Source organism: Orcinus orca, chromosome 12, assembly GCF_937001465.1.
Source record: "Orcinus orca chromosome 12, mOrcOrc1.1, whole genome shotgun sequence".
NCBI lineage: Eukaryota > Metazoa > Chordata > Mammalia > Artiodactyla > Delphinidae > Orcinus > Orcinus orca.
The window spans coordinates 25,085,665-25,106,793 of record NC_064570.1 but is presented as its reverse complement, the minus strand read 5'-3'; the positions used below and the strand labels follow the sequence as shown (position 1 = coordinate 25,106,793).

General features: G+C 39.9%; 1 protein-coding gene and 1 pseudogene across 1 annotated transcript; both read left to right on the top strand.

Annotated features, from left to right (window-relative positions):
• Positions 1-468: 468 nt before the first annotated feature.
• Positions 469-7,120, top strand: SMIM28 (small integral membrane protein 28). Its single transcript, XM_033406359.2, is given in 3 exon segments — positions 469-2,024; positions 5,617-5,938; positions 5,941-7,120. Coding segments are annotated over 3 exon segments (456 nt in total). The 5' UTR covers positions 469-1,913; the 3' UTR covers positions 5,964-7,120.
• Positions 7,121-12,606: 5,486 nt separating this feature from the next.
• LOC117197185 (ATP synthase membrane subunit K, mitochondrial-like) lies at positions 12,607-13,012 on the top strand (annotated as a pseudogene).
• The last annotated feature ends 8,117 nt before the right edge of the window (positions 13,013-21,129 follow it).

Here is a 21,129-nt window from a genome sequence, read left to right as displayed (position 1 = left end):
CCACATCATCTATCACCTTCTGATGTATTACATATGTTATTTATGTAATATGTTTCTTTTTCTTGGTCCCCCCCAAAAATGTATCCATAAAAGCAGTAATTTTTTTCTGATTCATTCAATGCTGGAGGAGGGTCAACGTTACAGATTCACATTTAATGCTTTTGATCCATATTTCCAACTTGCTTATTTGCTTCTCAAGAAAAGAAAGTAAATAAGTAGATAAGATGGAGAAGGAGGGGCTTCCCTGGTGGCGCAGTGGTTAAGAATCCGCCTGCCAATGCAGGAGACATGGGTTCGAGCCCTGGTCCAGGAAGATCCCACATACTGCAGAGCAGCTAAGTCCGTGTGCCACAACTACTGAGCCTGTGCTCTAGAGCCCGCGAGCCACAACTACTGAGCCCACGTGCCACAGCTACTGAAGCTCACGCGCCTAGAGCCTTTGCTCTGCAACAAGAGAAGCCACGACAATGAGAAGCCCGTGCACCGCAACAGAGTAGCCCCCGCTCACCACAACTAGAGAAAGCCTGTGTGCAGCAACGAAGACCCAATGCAGCCAAAGATAAATAAATAAATTTATTTAAAAAAAAAAGATGGAGAAGGAGTTGAGGGCATAGTATTGGCAAAACCACTGACATGCAAAAAAGCAAAATAGTGCACTGGTCTCCAGGTGCTCCTGATGTTTCAAAGTGGGGATACAGGATTGACTTAAAATAGGAACACATCCATGGAACAAAGCAACATGTTAACCGAAAGCACAAAATCAACTCATTCCACATGAAGAACGGAAAGGATGAAATGACAAAGGTGTTCCACACTAGGATACTGATTGAGGCACTGGGACACTTAGTGAAAATTTTTTTTATCACAAATAAGTTTGACAAAGTGCCAAAGTGTATTGGGGAGGGCAGCTCTCTTTGAAAAGGTAATGAAAACTATGGATCCTCCCATGAAAATTAGATGTACCTAAAAGTTTAGGGAGTTCACCACCCTCCCCAAAACCTATCCATAGACCACCATGGGCCAAAGATTGAGAATCCTAATTAAGAGAAAAGAATCCCACTTAACAATCATAACAATCACTTGAATGAAAAGGATGCCTGGATAAAAACATGGGTAGTTGCAATTCTGAGCTGTAACATTTTGAGTAAATATTTGAAGCTAAAGTTTACTAAAAGAAAGGATCCAACTCTCATGTCTTAAATGTCCAGTAGAATTAAACATCCCGAAGTTACCTCAGTGAATGTGTAAACTGAAAGTTTCTTATTGCTTGATATAAATAATTTTATAAAGTTCACAAGGTAATCAGAACTAAGACTATGAAAACAGCAAACATTCCATGCAAACAGTCGGAGCTATTGTCTCTCTGGCTTGTGTACAATTTTATCATTTAGTGTCTTTCATCTAAATAATTCACAAAAATGATATTAATGAGTCTTGCTTCACTACCAAATACTCCTTCTCTCTGTACCACAGAATCCAGAAATAATTACAGGAAGTTCAGCTTGGGTAGTTCTTGCTCAGCTATATGTCTGGAGAGGGATATGGTAAGGGAAGGAAGAGGGTCGTATTTACATCTAAATACAAACAGCTCTTTATTCACTGAGACCATTCGCGACACTATAATAACACGAATGCGAAGAACTCCTCTGTCTGAAATCTATTCCATATCCGACATCTGATGCCAATCCTTACAGTGATAAAGGCCACAAAAGCAAACCCAGAGGCACTGAATTTAAATATAGTCCTGAGAGGTCTCTCTGGTTGGTTTCTTTTCCCTGTTGACACTCAGAACAAATTTCCCAACAGCCATCAGCCGAATTCATCCAAGCTGGATGCAGGCCAAGAAGCAGCAGTATTGTTGAAATCTGGGCAGCGAGGGGGAAGGGTGCCTGGCACATCAGTCGGGTGAAAACATGCGGGAACTGATGGGCAGCAACTGGAAGAAGTTTGGCCACGCTGGCAGGGGGACATACGAGTGGTTAACCAGTGAACCGAGCCTACCTCTTCCGGAAACCCACCTGCAGGTTTGTACCTATGACTTATGTTTTTTCTTCCCCAAAGTATCTTTGTTAGCTTTAAAACCAACAATGCCTACATTTTTAGGAAAACTTAGTGGCAACATTTTGTATTACAGGCGTGACAAAAATATGAATTCACTGAATGGCTTGGTCTAAGGAACTACCTTGAAAGTTGGTATCTTTTGACAATGATAAACTCAAGTAAAACTTGTCACAAATATATTCTAAGAACGCTTGATATAGCAAATATATCAAAGAACACCGAAGCTAGAAGTCAACAAATTTTTATGCCTTGGTATGACAACTTTGTTCTTTGCTCAGTCTACATTAAAAAAAAAAGAGAGAGAGAGAGAGAGAGAGAGAGACTCCCTTTGGCTCTCCAGCTGTTTCTAAGAGTTAGCAGAAGCGAAGGATCTTACTTCAGGAAGGGCAGCAGAGGGTTAAGGACGCTTTGCCTCTCACTAAGAAATGCAGCAGCTGTTTTGCTTTACCTGGGAAATCCCCAAAGAAGTCTCAATCCGAGGTGTCATTAAGGAAAAATATTGGTAGAAACCTAAAAACTCAATTAATTTTACGATCAGCAGGGAAATGTGTGATACTACTGTCCCACCAGAAAGGGGGAAACAAACCTATTTTCTTGTTTTCTGGAAAATCGAGTGGTGAGATTGGTATTTAAATTCTCTAAAACCACTTTTAACAGAAATAAATTATACACATATATATGATATATCCTGCAGCAGTTGCACTTTCTATTGGTTATTTCTTTAAAGTATTCCCTGAACATCAAAGTCCTTGAGAAATATTAAAAGTTAAAAAACCACGTTGAGGGTAGTGAAACAATTAGAATATTTGACTAAATAAAGACATCCTGGAAGGGTAAGCTGGGACAAAGTGAGAGAGTGGCATATACATATATACACTACCAAATGTAAGACCGATAGCTAGTGGGAAGCAGCCGCATAGCACAGGAGATCAGCTCGGTGCTTTGTGACCACCTACAGCGGTGGGATAGGGAGGGTGGGAGGGAAGGAGAGGCAAGAGGGAAGAGATATGGGGATATGTGTATAGCTGATTCACTTTGTTATAAAGCAGAAACTAACACACCATTGTAAAGCAATTATACTCCAATAAAGATGTTAAAAAAGAAAAAGACATCCTCTCTGCATTAACAAAATCCACAATTTGAACCAATATACCATGAATCATTAAATAAGCGAATTAAGGATACCATCATAAATTTGTTCATAGCTCTGTGATCTCTTAACTAGGAAGAAAGAAGAGTTCTTTATCTTACGAAATTGTCCTAATCTGCGGTATTAAATAAGCCTTTCAGTGCCACTCAGTATTTGGACAAAATAACCAATGGACGTACCAATTACAGAAGGGGACTGTAGCATCTCTGTTTTCACAAATTTTTGCAACTAATAGCATTAATAGCATAATGGTAAGCAAGAGGGTCTATTACAGAAAAACTTTTAAATAGAATATTAAGTATCTTCATATTCTATGCATACTGAAGTTAGAGGGTTTAAATAGAGTATTTAAAATATGATGCCCACAACTGTTTGGAAACTATTATCATCCACGTTACTGAAGGAGAATGAAGGAAAAATCAGTTTTGCAAAATGCCTCGTTTATCAAGGTTGAAGAGTGATTAAGTATTAAGAGATAATAGCTTTAACATTTTAAATGATTCATCTAGTGGAAGAAAATAAACATATTTAAATTGCTTTTTCAGTCCAACTTGATTTTTTAATAACTGTAGTAAATTTATTTGAGTTCTTATCGCTTTTATAATCAAAGTCCTTGTTACAGCACAGCAGATTTTTAGTTAACAGTTCTGATAAACTAGATTATGTGTGAGAAAACAGAAAGAATTCATAGTTCATTGATTCATTAAATTCTCATGCCAACCCTCCAAAAAAGATGTTCTTATTCTCATTTCATAGAGAAGAAAAAGTAGACACAGAAGGGGCAAGTGAATGGTTCATGGTCATGCAGGTATCAGAAGGTCATATTGGAATTCAAGACCACAGCTGTCAAAGCCCAAAGATGATGTTCTGCTTCCCAAGAAAACCTTTAATTGTATGCACTTTAAGTTAAAATATCTTAATTCATATCTGAGAAAAAAAAATATTTAGCAGTGTAACTATTAAATAAACCATCTAATTTTGAGTCAGAATTAACAACATAGTTGTAAATTCTTTAGGAATTAAAAAAGATTATACGAACAACACTAGATAAGTCAGTCTCTTAACAGGTCAAGACCAGCAAAACATCTGTTATTTCCACCAAAATCAAGGCAAAAACCTCAGCTTTCATAGTTTTATTACTATAAGTTTTATTTTAAATCAGTAGACAAAGATCTTAAGATTTTGTTTTTTAAACACAATTATAAGGCTTTACACTGTTTTCTTTTCCTCTGTAGTAGTGTATACTAACATTCACATGTGTTGTGAATGAACAGAGAAGCTTGTTAATACTTCATTATTTCTCAGTAGCTTTGTGTAAAGCAATGTCTATGCAATTTGGAACAGGACTTAGTTTTTCATATGGCTTTTCTACCTTGCCATTGGAGTATCATTTCATGCTTATTATTTACTCCATCAAGAACCATCATTATTGTGATCTGACACAATAAAATCAATACCTTTTAGGTTGCTTAAGAATGAATTTATCTGCAATTCTTGGGCTTCCCTGGTGGCACAGTGGTTAAGAATCCACCTGCCAATGCAGGGGACACGGGTTTGAGCCCTGACCCGGGAAGATCCCACATGCCGCAGAGCAACTCAGCCCGTGTGCCACAATTACTGAGGCTGTGCTCTAGAGCCCGTGAGCCACAACTACTGAGCCTGTGTGCCACAACTACTGAAGCCTGCACACCTAGAGCCTGTGCTCCACAACAAGAGAAGCCACTGCAATGAGAAGCTCGTGCACCGCAACGAAGAGTAGCCCCCCACTCACCACAACCAGAGAAGAGCCACGCACAGCAACAAAGACCCAACACAGCCAAAAATAAATAAATAAATTTATCTGCAATTCTTTTTCTTGAGAGAATTCCAAATTTCCATATTTATCTTACAAATATTGCAAAAACACATTGAGGAAATTTCAAAATCTCAATCATCATAAGCATCAGCTATCCAATCGGATTTCAAATGTTGATTACATGAGTATTGAGCACATAACAATGTCAGATTTTACTCCAGAATTAAAGAAGTCAGTTCCATATAATCCTTCTGTGGCAATAAAACATTATCGGTCTAATTCTAAACAAAATAAGTACATAAATAGTAAGCGTTCTCATTCAAAGAATGAGTGATGGACCTGCCAACTGAAACTTATCCTAATATTTTTACTTCAGTGGAAATAGTGTAGGGTACCCTTGTGTACTTTTGACATTCTGAATTTATACTTTATCACGGAAGTACACCTTACTTCATGCAGGCTCAAGCTCATTGGCATAAATGAATGATTAGAGTGATTTTTAGAGTCAGTAAATGATAAGGAGAATACAAGACGAAGACAGAGATCAGCCTTAGAAATGCAGCGCTCTTCTTTCCCCATCTTCTAACTCAATTCCGTTCCCTAACTCCAGGGCACCCAGAAGATAAGTTCCACCAAGGAAGATGTGGAGCCCTTCCTGTGCATCCTTCTTCCAGCCACTGTCCTGCTCTTCCTGGCCTTTTTGCTGCTTTTCCTGCATCGCCACTGCCAGGCCTCTCGGCCCCAGGGGCAGGTTTCCAGCCTCGACCTTCCAGAGCACCCGCCTGCAGGAGAGGTGACCGACTTCCTGCCAGGCTTACTCTGGAGCAGCAAGCAGACCTTCCCTTACTCCCCACTGCCCGGGGAGGCAGCCCTTCTCTCGTGTTCACCACCCTCCTATGAAGAGGCCACCAGGAACGCCCCTGGAGGAGAGGCCCTGGATGCGGGCCTTCAGTATAAAGCGGGTTCACCTGGACTGGATGTGCCACTATAAACCGCTCTTGTAACCATTAAAACAGCTCTCCACCCTTCAATGAGCCCGCCTGAGCAGGGGGACAAGGGCCTCTGGACCTAAGAAGCTGCAATTCACTGGCCAACACCTGGATGAATGGGGATGGAGGGAGCTTGACAAACGTCAATCTTGTTAATGCATTTTCAAGTTCCTTAGGGAAAAGTCTCCCCAGGTCGTTCTAAAGATGACCGGGCTCTTTTATAACATATAACGGCCCTGAGAAAAACAAGAAAGTTCCATGTGAAGAAAAAGAATTACTAGTGAACATAGGAAGGAAAAGGAGGAAGAAAAAGAATTACTAGTGAACACAGGAAATAGCCCTGAAAAGAAAAACAGAAAAATGTTGATAAGCCAAAGATAACTGCTTTTGCCACCAAAATAAAACTTTTCTTCCCACACAAGTTTTTCAGGGCCTCATCATTTCACTTCTGTGTGAAGATGCATGGAGAGTTCCAGAAGGTGAGAGAAACACCTCTAGAGCTGTAGTAGTAAATAATGGTGAAATGTTTCAATATTAATAATAAAGAACAGACAGTTGCAAACATTTTAGTTTAAAAAAAAAAAGCTCTCCGAAATTCTCTCCTCTGTAGTGCTGCTCTTGCTTACTTTCTGATTTGCTTCCTAGAATGAGAGGATTTGGCTTAGTTACATGTGAATGTCTCACACTAGAATACTGTGGGTTGTCTGTGCTGAACAAAGGGTAGCTGCTCTGACACATTATCTTGGGGGACACAGTGACAGTGTGTGTCCTCACCAAGCAGCAGGAACAAGAATAGAAATCAGTTTAACATTGGAAGGGAAAAGTCGAAATCTTGGATCCCATGGTAAAGAGAAACACAGGTAAGCTAACAGGAATCTTATACATCGCATAGTTCAAACTCTTGCCTTGCCGATGTCAAAACTGGAGTTCAGAGCTTCCCTGGTGGTGCAGTGGTTGAGAGTCCGCCTGCCGATGCAGGGGACGCGGGGTCGTGCCCCTGTCCGAGAAGATTGCACGTGCCGCGGAGCGGCTGGGCCCGTGAGCCATGGCCGCTGAGCCTGCGTGTCCGGAGCCTGTGCTCCGCAACAGGAGAGGCCACAACAGTGAGAGGCCCGCGTACCGCAAAAAAAACCACCACCAACAAAAAAAACTAGAGTTCAGAGAGGTTAAGTAACTTGTCCAGTGTTAAATACCACCTAAGAGGCAGAGCTGGGACCAGAAGCCTGGCCTCTCCATCCTGGGCCAGAGCAGCTTCCACGGTGCCAGCTGGTCTCCCAAGAAATTGCAAATGTGTAATTTCAGTCCCCGCTCCTGAATGGGGGTCAGCACTCATAACAGGATGGATATAGCTCTGAGTTTGGAATGGGATACAAATCTCCCTCCATGATTTTCAAATGGGGAGGTAGAGGTGGGTCATGTCCCACTTGGGGGCTGTATCAGGATGCCCATAGGGGTGGGTATCAGGATAAGAACCACACATGGTTTTTAAACTCGTACTCATTGCTGTAATTTCAGGGGCGAAAACTATTTTTAGTGTTTTCACAGTATAAACTACAAAACTAAACAACCTTTTGATGGTTCAAAATGAACAAGTGACTCTTTAAAGCTTTTTTTTTTTCCGGTACGCGGGCCTCTCACTGTTTTGGCCTCTCCCGTTGCGGAGCACAGGCTCCGGACGCGCAGGCTCAGCGGCCATGGCTCATGGACCCAGCCGCTCCGCGGCATGTGGGATCTTCCCGGACCGGGGCACGAACCCGTCCCCTGCATCGGCAGGCGAACTCTCAACCACTGCGCCACCAGGGAAGCCCCTTTAAAGCTTTTTTGACATGAACATTTTTATGCTAGATATGCAACGTGGTACAGTTTTAGAAAAATAAAGTAGGATGCGTTACTTTTCAAACATAATCTGACAGAAATAAAGTAATTTCTTTGAGGGCTGAAGCAAAATATAATCTATTTGAGTGAAAAAAATCAATAATATTTCTTTCAGGAAAATTGTACTGAACAATTCTCTAATGGCCTTTAAGGGAAGTAAATAAACAAATGGAAATGAAAAGCTCAGCAGACAGCCTTCTTTTTTTAATCCTAAGAATCTAGTTCTCTTGGGAGACTCTGTTGAGTCTTTCCCAACTGCCATTTCTTCCTCTTCCCTTGCTAACAGAACCCTGGTTTGGTTCTGGGATCCTGGAACCACCGGTGAGAGGCAGACCAGATCCCGCCCGATGACAGGGGATGCATCATGATAATTAATTATGGTGATCTCAATTCCTTCACTGGTGGCTGATTTGGTCTTTGGGACTGAAGGAGAGATCTACACAGGAGGTGAGGCTTGGTCTAAAAAAGATTGCCTCGTATTAAAAATAAACGTGTGGAAGGAGATACTCTTCCTCTTTGCTGGATGTTATGTATCTGCATATGATGCTTAGAGCTGCAGCAGCCATCTTGCAACCATGAGGCAAGACATCAGCCAGGACTAGTATTGAGGATAGTAGAGTAGAAAGATGGAAAACACCTGGGTTGATGATTGTCAAGCAGCTGAATAACCCTGCAGCTATCTATATTTTAATGAGAGAATACCTTCCCTACTGCTTAAAGCCATTTAAGCCATGCTTGTTACTTGTAGACAAAAGCATCCCAATTGCCACAATTTCAAAGGCTAATCAGGAAATACATTGCCATGTTTAAAAATGTTCTGATAGACTTATTTGAAATAAGTAGTCAATGTTAGGACTCATTGAAGATGTTGTCAATGATGTAGCTAAGGAAACATTTTCTCTTGTGGAACCAAACTGAAGAATTGAAGAAAATAAACTACAGCTGAACTATTGCCAAACTACAGTCCCCTAAGCCAAATCCCACTTGCAACCTGTTAATTGTACATCCTGAGACAAGACTGATTTTTACCGTTTTTAATAGTTTAAAAAAAATCAAAAGAAAAATATTTCATGACACATGAAAACTATATGAATTAGAATTTTGGCAGCTAGAAATAAAGTTATTGGAACCCAGTCACGCCCACTGCTACATCAAGAGTTGGGTAGTTACAACAGAGACTATATGACCTTCAAAGCCTAAAATATTTACTATCGGTTCCTTTAGCAAAAAAGTTTGCTGAAACCTGCTGCACACCAGTGGACTCCAACCCTAGTTCCATGGTAGAATTACTCGAGGAACTGCTAGAAATACTGATACCAAGACCCATCTGGACCAATTAAACAGAAATAAAGCCAGTGATTCTAATATGAAAGCAAGGCTGAAAGTCCTTTCTCTAGGTAATGTGGGTGGGTACAAAATACAGGTGAGCTTCCATGTGGACAGATGTACGGTAACAGGTTTAGAGAAAACTAGATCTGTAAATCTAGCTTTGAACCATCATTTATAACCCAGCGTTCTCTGTAAACCCCTTCCTGAAGCCGTCAGCCTAATGTGCATCTGCCACCAATTCAATTCACAAAGCAGGACTTGCCAGCAGAATATTAGAAACAACAGTGTCAACAGTGCATCCTTGTGTAAATGTTGACACAACTGGCACCCATGGGTAGTACTAGCTGTTAGCACTCCGAGACAGAGAGTGGAATTAAAAAAAAAAAATCCAGGGATGAAAGAACTAGACCTTTAACAGCTAAAAAGTATTTGGGGAAGCAATAATTGTAGCCAGAAAAGATTAAGAATGGGAGGGAGTATAATAGGAACAGTGACCAGTATGTGGACATTTTCACTAAGTTCTACACGGGACGAGAAAATATCACTCAGGTAACATTTTATACAAAGGAAAAGGAGTCCCGTTTCTGGTCTGGCATGAAAAGAGCTTGAAAGTCATTCCTCCATCCTAACAACAAGAAAACGCTGAACAAACTGAAAAATCAACAACTCTTCTTAAATCCCTCAGAGAACTGAGGTCACAAACCGCTGTCCCCCAAATTAGGCAGAAGGCAGATACAAAGAATCACAAGTTACCTGAGCAGAAATCCGCAAGCAGAAACGTCCTCAGGGACCAGCGCCAGGGTGGGGAAAGCTGAACTGTAATCGAAGGATTGCTGGAGGCTCAGAGTACACAAATCTGAGAATTAAAAACTCCAGAGGGGCCCAAACTCAGTTACTCTTGCCTCTAGGAGCCCTACCAGATTCTCACAGTGGAGCTCTGGGAAGAAAACCTTCTCGTGCTTCCAGCAGGAGGAGAAGAGGAACCATTTTGAAATACCTCAGAACATGCCGATCTTCTTAACGAGGTCTGCCCTCAGGAGAAACTACTTCACCAGGGCCTAGCCTGCTGGGGTTTTATCAGAGCCTAACTCCCCTGGGGGGAGGGAAATTCCCAGCCCCAGCTGGTTCTAGTCTTACTCTGCGGAAGGGAAATACCCAACTCCAGCCCTGCTAGTTAATCTTGTTCCAATTAATGGGGGAAAAGAAAAAGCAACAGAGAAGCACTTGTAAAGTTCACAGCCCAGCGGCATAGGCTCACTACAAAACTGAGACCTAATCATAAAACTATAAAACGTTTTCCCTTGCCCCACACCAAACTACCAGCCACCACATTATTAAAGGCCTATTTACTGCAGTCCCTTTTACCTAGCACGTTGAGTTTACCTTTCAAGAAAAAATTGTAAGTCATACTAAAAAGCAAAAAACACAGTTTGAAGAGACAGAGCAAGCATCAGAAACAGATTCAGAGATAGCAGGAATGTTGTTGGAATTATCAGACCAGGCATGTAAAATAAATATGATTAATATGCAAAGGGCTCTAATGGAAAAAAAATAGACAACATGCAAGAACAGATGGGCAATGCCTGCAGAGAGATGGAAATTCTAAGAAAGAACCAAAAAGAAATGCTAGAAACCAAAAACACTGTAACAGAAATGAAGAATGACTTTGATGGGCTTATCAGTAGACTGGACACAGCTGAAGAAAGAATCTCTGAGCTTAAGGAAATGTTAATAGACACTTCCAAAATGGAAAAGCAAAGAGAAAAAAAACTGAAAAAAAAAATCAAAGCAGAATATACAAGGACTGTGACAACTACAAAAGGGGTTACATACGAGTAACGGGAATCCCAGAAAGTGACAAGAAAGAAAAGAACAGGAGAAATATCTGAAGCAACAATGGTGGCAAATTAACCTACATTAATGTCAAACCACAGATCCAGGAAACTCAGAGAATATCAAGCAGGAATAATGCCAAAAACAAAGCAAAACAAACAAAAACTACACCTAGGCACATCATATTCACACTGCAGAAAATCAAAAATAAAGAAAAAGTCTTGAAAGAAGCTGGCGGGGGGTGGGGGGAGAGAACCTTACCTATAGAAGAGGAAAGATGAGAATTACACACAACTGTTCCTCAGAAACCATGTGGTCCCAAAGACCAAATCAGCCCCTGGTAAAGGAACTGAGATCACCATCTTCTGATGTTAGAATAAGGTATCATAAGCATCAACAAACTCTTAAGCCCCACCGTATTCTTAGTGCAGTGCAGGGCTCTCAATGTAGAGTTAAAACCTACCTTCTCCTTCTCCAATTCCCCAGCGTTTTCAGACAATACACAGAGTTGGATGTTTTGAAGGGCCAACATTAGCATTCATCTTCTCCATCTGGATTCGGAACAAGGTGAGGCCAAAGTTAAATTTTCTCACTTCAAACACTGAATCTTCTTGGTTCTAAATTATTCATTAGTTACTCCTTTATCACATTCATAAGACCTGTCTCAGAGGGTTGTTAGAAGGATACAATGTGAAAACACACATCTGCCAAAAAGGCAGAGTCAGTACTAGTGCCTTTCTGTATTTATCATCCCCTATAATACATCATGTGTTCTTACCCTCTTGTAGGGAAACTAAGACATCAGGGCCTGCCTGTCCATTAGCCTCACCTGGCACCATGCTTAAAGCTCACATTATTTTTAGGGGCCCATAAAAATATTTTAATTTCTTTTACAATCAGAATTTTAAAAGTTAACTTTGGGGGTCAAAGATTATGTTCATCTTTATACCAGCACAGTCGTAAAATATAATTTTTGTATTTTTCTACAGAGGAAGGGACCCACCAAGGCAAAAGTACCTTGGGCCTGTCACAGTTATAATGCAGCCCTGGGAGAGAGGCTATCCCAGTTCAAAGCAAGCCAGCTTCAGGCAAGAGAAGAGAGATCTGAATTTTTTCAGAGGAAACACCTGTGCTCTCTCTCTCCTCCCTACACAAACCCAATGGTTCTAGCCACACTTTCCCTCCCTCTCTCCTCTCATTTTGTTAACGTCATCATAAAAGTAAACAAGTAAGTGATTTCAATAAGTTTTCTCCTATAGGCAGAATGTATAAGAACGCAATATGTGTGTTCAGTAAGCAAGGGATCAGGTGAGTTCAAAGAACCAATTTCAGTTCCTAATGAACAGGTCCAGAGTTTTTACTCACAAAAGACCATACTAATAACTACTATTTATCAGGATACAACATGCAAAACATTGGGCTAAGAGGTAAACAGGCATTATCTCTTGGAATCCTCAAAAATCATATGAGGTGAATACCATCCATTTGTACAAATAAAGAAACAGATTCAATAAGGCTGAACCACATGCCCAAGGTCACACACCAGGAAGTAGGAGAGCTGGGATGGAAAGCCAGACTCTTAAATCTTGAAGGAGACACCTTCTTCTGATCTGGTGGAGGGATGGCTTTATATGTTGAAGGACGCAAGCTATAGAATTCATGACTATGGCAGGATTGAAGCCATCGTAGGCCCAGAAACTGACACCCAATTCCAGTTCACTGGTATTAAAAAAAAAAAGTCAACACTTACACTCTCACAAGTAGAATGAACCATGTACAGACCACATATGCAGGCTTTGCTTTGGTTATCCTGTATTTCAAGTGCAGGTCCAAAAGAGTTGCAGATGTGAAAGCAACATTTATGGAGTCCAACCTGTCTCTACTGCATCCATTATGTTCTCAGCCCTAGAGAAGCTAATATCAACTCATCAAATGATATTCCATTTGTACAATAAATATGAACCTGGAAAAATTCCCCATGTTTCTAAACATTAAATAAATAATAAAAAACAAACTAAAACACAAAATGTATGTAATATATTTAAATATGAATTTATATTAATTTCTTTTAAGAGCTTTTTGAGAACATTGGCTACCTAGTTGTGGTGTATTTGGTTGTCTACTTTTACTTCAACGCATGAACCTTTTAAAATCAGTGTGGATATCCCTCTCTGTTTTTACAAACACCACAGTCTCAGAAGTTATATCAGCCTCACATTGATTAGAATTTATGTTTTAATTTTTAAAGACATTCCCAGCTTTAGACCTTAGCTTTCTTACCCTCAACCCCACATTCAATCAATGCCTCTTCATTTTCTGTGGCCCATGAGAAAGGCGGTTCACAAGTGCTTCTAAAGACACTCGATCACGGTCTGTGTCTGATAAATTCGGACTGGCATTCATTCAACATTTATCAAGCAATTACGTGTCAGGCACTGAGCAAAGTGCTAAGTGTAAATGGAGCTTCGTGGGTTGTTTTGTGTCTAAATAATGGATGAGTATTAAAATTCTCACCAAAGCTAAAGAAGAAACCAAGCAAAATAAAACATTACATTTTCTGTTAGAATACCAAGCTGCTACCCATTTTATAGTTATCATATTTGAGATCATGGTAACTATAAAAAGACCAATTATTTAATTACATTGTGGGTACAAGAATGGCCTCAGTTTAAACAATGACCTGAATATAAAATATGTGGAGACTAGGACCAAATTTTATACACTTCTAAAACCCACGAACACCTACTACAGCACTATACACAGATGATACGTATAACTCTTCCAGTTATTATTCCTGAAAAAATGTCACCTCAAACAGAGTGGCATAAAAAATAACCATTTTATTAGATTCTGTGGATACTGCTTGTGTCTGCTCCATGACCCCTGAGGCCTCAGCTTGGAAGAATGGAGGCTGTCTGGAGGACAGGGAGTTGGAGCCATCTGAACCCTTGGTCACTCCCACGTGTGGTGGTTGATGCCACCTGTCAGTCAGGACATCAGCTAGGAACCTATACATAGCTCTCTGTGGAGCTGCTTGGGCTTCCCTTCAGCATGGTTGTTGTATTTCTAAGACTAGGTGTCCTTAGAACTAGGTGGAGGTCTTTAATGACCTAGCCTCAGAAGTCACACAGTCTGCCCAGTTTCAAGGAAAGGGAGCAGAGACCTCATTCTGTCAATGGGAGGTGCGTCAAAGTCCCATAATAAGAACAGCATGTTGGATGGGAGATAATGCTGCAACTATCTTCAGGAACTAAAATCTGCCACAAGTATGGAATAATCAATGAATGACCAGACGATATCTTCAGCAATTGGCATCAGTACTTCTCTCAAATATTTGAAATCTTCTTTGACGACACAGTGTGATTGCACTTTCACACCCCCTTGAAGTCAGTTAAGGCCCGATGACTTGCTTTGGTCAATGAAATATGAATGGAAGTGACTAATATAACTTAGTGCAGGAAGCATTTACAGTCAATCCTCATTAATCACAGATTCCATATTTACAAATTCACCTACTTACTGATATATATTTGTAACCCCCAAATCAATACAGCACTTTCTGGATCTCAGGTGGATATGTGCGTGCGTAGAGTGGTGAAAAAGCTGAGCCACTGCTGCACGTTCCCAGCTGAGGTCGAGCAAGGCTAAGCTCTGCCTTCTACTTCGAGGTCTTATACGGTAAACGAGTGTCCTTTTCACAGTTTATTTAGTGCCACATTTTTCACATTTTTGTGCTTCTTGTTGGTGATTTTGCTATTTTAAATGTGCCCCAAGCAGTGCTGAAGTGCTATCTAGTGCTCCTAAGTGCAAAAAGGCTGGGATGTGCCTTTCAGAGAAGATATATGTTATATACACTTCATTAAGGCGTAAGTTACAGTGTTGTTTTTTGTGAGTTCAATGTTAGTGAATTAACAGTATATATTAAATGAGTTATCTTTATACAATAACACACATAAAATGAGGTTATATATTGATCTGTTGATGAAAATGTTGTAACCAGAGGCTCACAGGAGCCTAAGTCTGTATTTCTTCTAGAAGCGATGGTTCAGTATTGACTAGTTCAGTGTCCGTGGTGATCTTATAGAACATATATACCTGCCGTGAATAATAAGAACCAGCTGGAATTCCTGCTGCAGTATTCTCCCGTGCTTGCTCCCTGCTGGCAAGAACTTGGAGGCCCCTGGTGATACAAAGGTGCCACAAGTGCTGTAAATCTTCAAATATCTTCATAATGTCACATAAACATCAATTAAATATGAGCTGATAGAAAGAAAAATTTTACCTTAATTAATCAACAAGAAAACTAGCTAGATTATTTGACACATGAGTATAAAACTTGAGCCTTCTGAATTTCATTGTTTGTTCTAACTGAAATTATATTAGTTTAAAATAAATCCTTTTCTTTCCTTCCTTCTTTTATATGACTAATTATCACCTTGTAAATATAGATAATTCAGCTTAGTCACCTGCTGTTACCTTCATTAATTGTATATTCCACACCCTATAAAATGAATGTCTCCAAATTTAGCCTCAGTTTTTCTACAAATAAAATGCTCTTGCCGTCGAAAAGCATCAATAACTGTAAAAGGTGGTGCAGTTGAAAAAGAACAACAGATTTCTTAAGCAACAGTGTAAATTACTTCTCTTTCCTCTTTAAAAAAAAGAAAACCTTTCTGTAAAGTAAAATTGTATTCTTAGCTTTGCAAAGTTACCTACACAATGGATCACATCTGTTACATAAGTTAAAATAATAAGGCTATTTAAAAAAATAAGTCAAAATTCACTATTAAGCCTTCACTAAATAATTCAAATTTAGCTCAGCATAATAATAGATTTGCTGTAACACTAGAAAGTATCAGGTATCTGCAGGCCACAGCATACCTGTTTGGGCCAGGAAGGGGAAGGAAAGGTAAAAACATCAATTGCTTTAAAAGCAGGAGGCCCATACAACAGGGTACTATTCAGCAATAAAAAGGAATGAAGTACTGATACATGCTACAACATGGATGACTCTTGAAAACATTACACTAAGTGAAAGAAGCCAGTCACCAAAGATCACATATTATATATAATTCCATTTATATGAAATGTCCAGAATTGGCAAATCCATGGAGACAGAAAGTAGATTAGTGATTGCCAGAGGCCAGGAGGTTGGGAGTGACTACTAAATTGTACAGGGCTTCTTCCTGGAGTGACAGAATGCTCTGGAATTAGTGATGATGCCTGTATAACATAGTGAATATACTGAAATACAATGAACTGTATACTTTAAAATGGTGACTTTTATGTTATGTGAATTATATATCAAAACAAAAAAATGTAAAGCACTAGGCATACCCACTAGGATGGCTATAATAATAAAGCCGGGTAATAAGAAGTGTTGGTAAGGATGTGGAGAAACTGCCCATACCCCACTGGTGAAAATGTAAAACCACTTTATTTACTTTAAATTATTTTTAAAATTTTATTTTCTGGCTGCACCATGTGGCTTGTGGGATCTTAGTTCCCCAACCCAGTCCCTGGCAGTGGAAGAGTAGAGTCCTAACCACTGGACCGCCAGGGAATTCCCATGGTGCAGACACTTTAAAACCCAGTTTGGCAGTTCCTCAAAAAGTTAAATATACAGTTAGCATTTAACCTAGCAATTCCATTCCTAGGTATTTACCCAAGAGAAAGAAAACGTATGTCCATATAGAAACCTGTATACAAGTGTGTAGAACAGTATTGCTACTCATAATAGCCAAAAGTTTGAAACAATTCAAATGTTCATCAGCTGATGAATGAATAACAAAATGTTTATCCAACTGAATATTTTTCAGCCATTAAAAGGTATGAAGTACTGATACATGCTACAACATGGATGAACCTTGAAAACATTTTGCTAAGCAAAAGTAGCTAGTCATAAAAGACCACGTTCTATATGCTATGTTTGTGTCCTCCAAGATTCGTATGTTGAAATCCTGATGCCCAATGTGATGGCACTGAGGTGGGGCCTTTGGGAGGTGATTAAGTCACGAGGGCAGACCACTCACAAATGGGATTAGCGCCCTTATAAGAGACCAGGGAAAGCTCCTTGCCTCTTCCACCATGTGAGGAGACCATAAGTAGTCCCACCAGGACGAAGGCCCTCATCTGACCTTGCTGGCACCCTGATCCTGGACTTCCAGCCTCCAGAAGTGTAAGAAGCACATTTCTGTTGTTTATAAGCTACCCAGTCTGCAGTGTTTTGTTATAGCAGCCCAATGTATTGAGATACTGCATGATCCCATTTATAGGAAATGTCCAGAATAGAAATAAGGAGCAGATTAGCAGTTGCCTAGGACTGGGTGGTGGAGGATTGAAGAATGATGGCTAAAGGGGTTTCAATGGCATTTCTTTTGGGGGGTTGAAAATGATGACAATGTTCTAAAATTCATTGTGGTTGATGGTTACACAACTGTGAATATACACTAAAAACCACTGAATGGTATGCCTTAAGTGGGTGAATTATATGGTAAGTGAATTTTATCTCAATAATTAAGTGGGTGAATTACATGGTAAGTGAATTAAGTGGGTGAATTATATGGTAAGTGAATTTTATCTCAATAATTCTCTTAGAAAAAAATACAGAATAAATCTAACCAAAAACTTTCAAAATCACTAGGGTCTGGCCGCTGTCCCTTCTCTCTCTCCCATCCCACCTTCCCAGCCTGTTAGGTCTGGTGGGATGACTCAGAGGCGTGGGGGTCATTTGGGTGGAAGAGGACAAGAAACCAGTACAGTTGAAGATTTTCTCCAGGCGGGACTGTGGTCCCGCCCACTTCCTCTCCCTAGGGTCCCTGACGGCTATTTGGGCCCTAAGCCGCCGTCTAGGTGTGAGTGGGGCTGCCCACTCGCCCCGGGCTGGGTCCCCGGATCCAACCCGCGCACGAGCATTCGGCCCACCAGGGTGCGGACTGGGGCGGCCAAGATCAGAGTCAGTAGGAGCATTCCCCCTCCCCGCCCCCACTCCCACCTTTCACTGAAGGCACCCAGAGGGCGGGCCTTGCTCACTTCCCTTCCCAGGAGTAGACCGTCTGCAGAACCAGTTCCGAGCGGGTGGGGCCGTGGGAGAGGTTCCCGGACTGGTTACACCAGAAACCCCACTGGCCCCCTGCCCGGTCCTCTGCCTCCGGCTCCCAGAGTGGACGCCTCTGTGTACCTGTTAATTAAAAAACAAGGGCGGGCCCACGCTCAAAAGTCACCCCCCACCCACCTAGGTCCTCCCCACCCAAAACCTCACCCTTGCTTATGGTCCACCCCTGTGCCTAAACTCTGCCCCCACAGCCAAGGTGTTTTTTTTTTTCTCTTTTAGATTGGGGTTCTGTTTTACCTTGCTGATTCATTGTTGATTCTTTTATATTTTTATTTTTTCTAATAAATCTTTTATTTTTCTAACTTTATTTTATTCTTTATACTTTGTTAGTGACCTCTCCTTTAGGCTTGTTCCCCCACCCCCTTTTTTACTCTTTTTTCTGTTGTGGTTTTATTTTACCTTGTTGCAGTTGTTTCAATTATAGTTTTATTTTTCTTAATACATATTTTTTACCTTTCTAATTTTATTTTGTTTTTTATGCTTTTATATTGTACTGCTCCTCTTTTTCTTTCTTTCTTCTTCTTTTTTTTTTTTTTGTATTTTTTTTTACCGTGCCATGAAGCTTGTGGGATCTTGGTTCCCAGGCCAGAGATCGGGCCCGAGCTCCTGTGGTGGGAGCACCAAGTCCAAACCACTGGACTAACAGAGAACCTCAGAACCCAGGGAATATCAATTGGAGTGAGGTCTCCCAGAGGCCCTCATCTCAGCACCAAGACCCAGCTCTATCCAGCTGCTTACAAACTCCAGGGCTGGATGTCTCAGGCCAAACAACCAGTAAGACAAGAATACAGCAGCTCCCATAAAAAGAAAAAATGAAATGACAAAAAAATTTGTTACAGATGGTGGAGCAAGGTAAAAACCTACAAGACCAAATAAATGAAGACGAAATAGGCTACCTCTGAAAAAGAATTCAGAGTAATTATAGTAAAGATGATCCAGAATCTTGGAAAGAGAATGGAGAAAATACATTAAATAAATGTTAAAGCAACATTTAACAACGCTCTAGAAGAACTAAACAGCCATAAATGTTAAAGAATAAACAGCCATAAAAGGGGAAATTGAAAGTAACACAACCACAGTAGGGGACTTTAACACCTCACTTTCACCAATGGACAGATCATCCAAAATGAAAATAAATAAGGAAACACAACCTTTAAATGACACATTAAACAAGATGGACTTGATTGATATTTACAGGACATTCCATCCAAAAACAACAGAATCCACTTTCTTCTCAAGTGCTCATGGAACATTCTCCAGGATAGATCATATCTTGGGTCACAAATCAAGCCTTGGTAAATTTAAGAAAATTGAAATTGTATCAAGTATCTCTTCTGACCACAACGCTATGAGATTAGATACCAATTACAGGAAAAAAACTGTAAAATATACAAACACATGGAGGCTAAACAATATGATACTGAACAACCAAGAGATCACTGAAGAAATCAAAGAGGAAATCAAAAAAATACCTAGAAACAAATGACAACAAAAACACGATGACCCAAAACTTATGGAATGCAACAAAAGCAGTTCTAAGATGGAAGTTTATAGCAATACAATCCTACCTCAAGAAAGAAGAAATATCTTACATAAACAACCTAACCTTACACCTAAAGCAGAGAAAGAAGAACAAAAAAACCCCAAAGTTAGCAGAAGGAAAGAAATCATAAGATCAGATCAGAAATAAATGAAAAAGAAATGAAAGAAAAATAGCAAAGATCAGTAAAACTAAAAGCTGGTTCTTTGAGACGATAAACAAAATTGATAAACTATTATCCAAACTCATCAAGAAAAAAAGGGAGAAGACTCAAATCAACCGAATAATAAATGAAAAAGAAATGAAAGAAAAATAGCAAAGATCAGTAAAACTAAAAGCTGGTTCTTTGAGAAGATAAACAAAATTGATAAACTATTATCCAAACTCATCAAGAAAAAAAGGGAGAAGACTCAAATCAACCGAATTATAAATGAAAAAGGAGAAGTAACAACTGACATTGCAGAAATACAAAGGATCATGAGAGATTACTACAAGCAACTATATGCCAATAAAATGGACAACCTGGAAGAAATGGACAAATTCTTAGAGAAGCACAACTTTCCAAGGCTGAACCAAGAGAAATAGAAAATATAAACAGACCAATCACAAGCACTGAAATTGAAAGTGTGATTAAAAGTCTTCCAACAAACAAAAGCCCAGGACCAGATGGCTTCACAAATGAATTCTATCAAATATTTAGAGAAGAGCTAACACCTATCTTCCTCAAACTTTTCCAAAATATAGCAGAGAGAGGAACACTCCCAAACTCATTCTACAAGGCCAACATCACCCTGACACCAAAACCAGACAAAGATGTCACAAAATAACACTACAGACCAATATCTCTGATGAACGTAGATGCAAAAATCCTCAGCAAAATACTAGCAAATAGAATCCAACAGCACATTAAAAGGATCATACACCACGAACAAGTGGCGTTTATCCCACGAATGCAAGGATTCTTCAATATACACAAATCAATGTGATACACCATATTAACAAACTGAAGGATAAAAACCATATGATCATCTCAACAGATGCAGAAAAACTTTTGACAAAATTCAACACCCACTTATGATAAAAACTCTCCAGAAAGTAGGAATAGAGGGAACCTACCTCAACATAATAAAGGCCATATATGACAAACCCACAGCCAACATTGTTCTCAGTGGTGAAAAACTGAAACCATTTCCTCTAAGATCAGGGACAAGACAAGGTTGCCCACTGTCACCACTATTACTCAACATAGTTTTGGAAGTCCTAGCCACAGCAATCAGAGAAGAAAAAGAAATAAAAGGAATCTAAATCAGAAAAGCAGAAGTAAAACTGTCACTGTTTGCAGATGACATGATACTATACATAGAAATCCTAAAGACGATACCAGAAAACTACTAGAGCTAATCAATGAATCCTGTAGAGTAGCAGGAACCAAAATTAATGCAC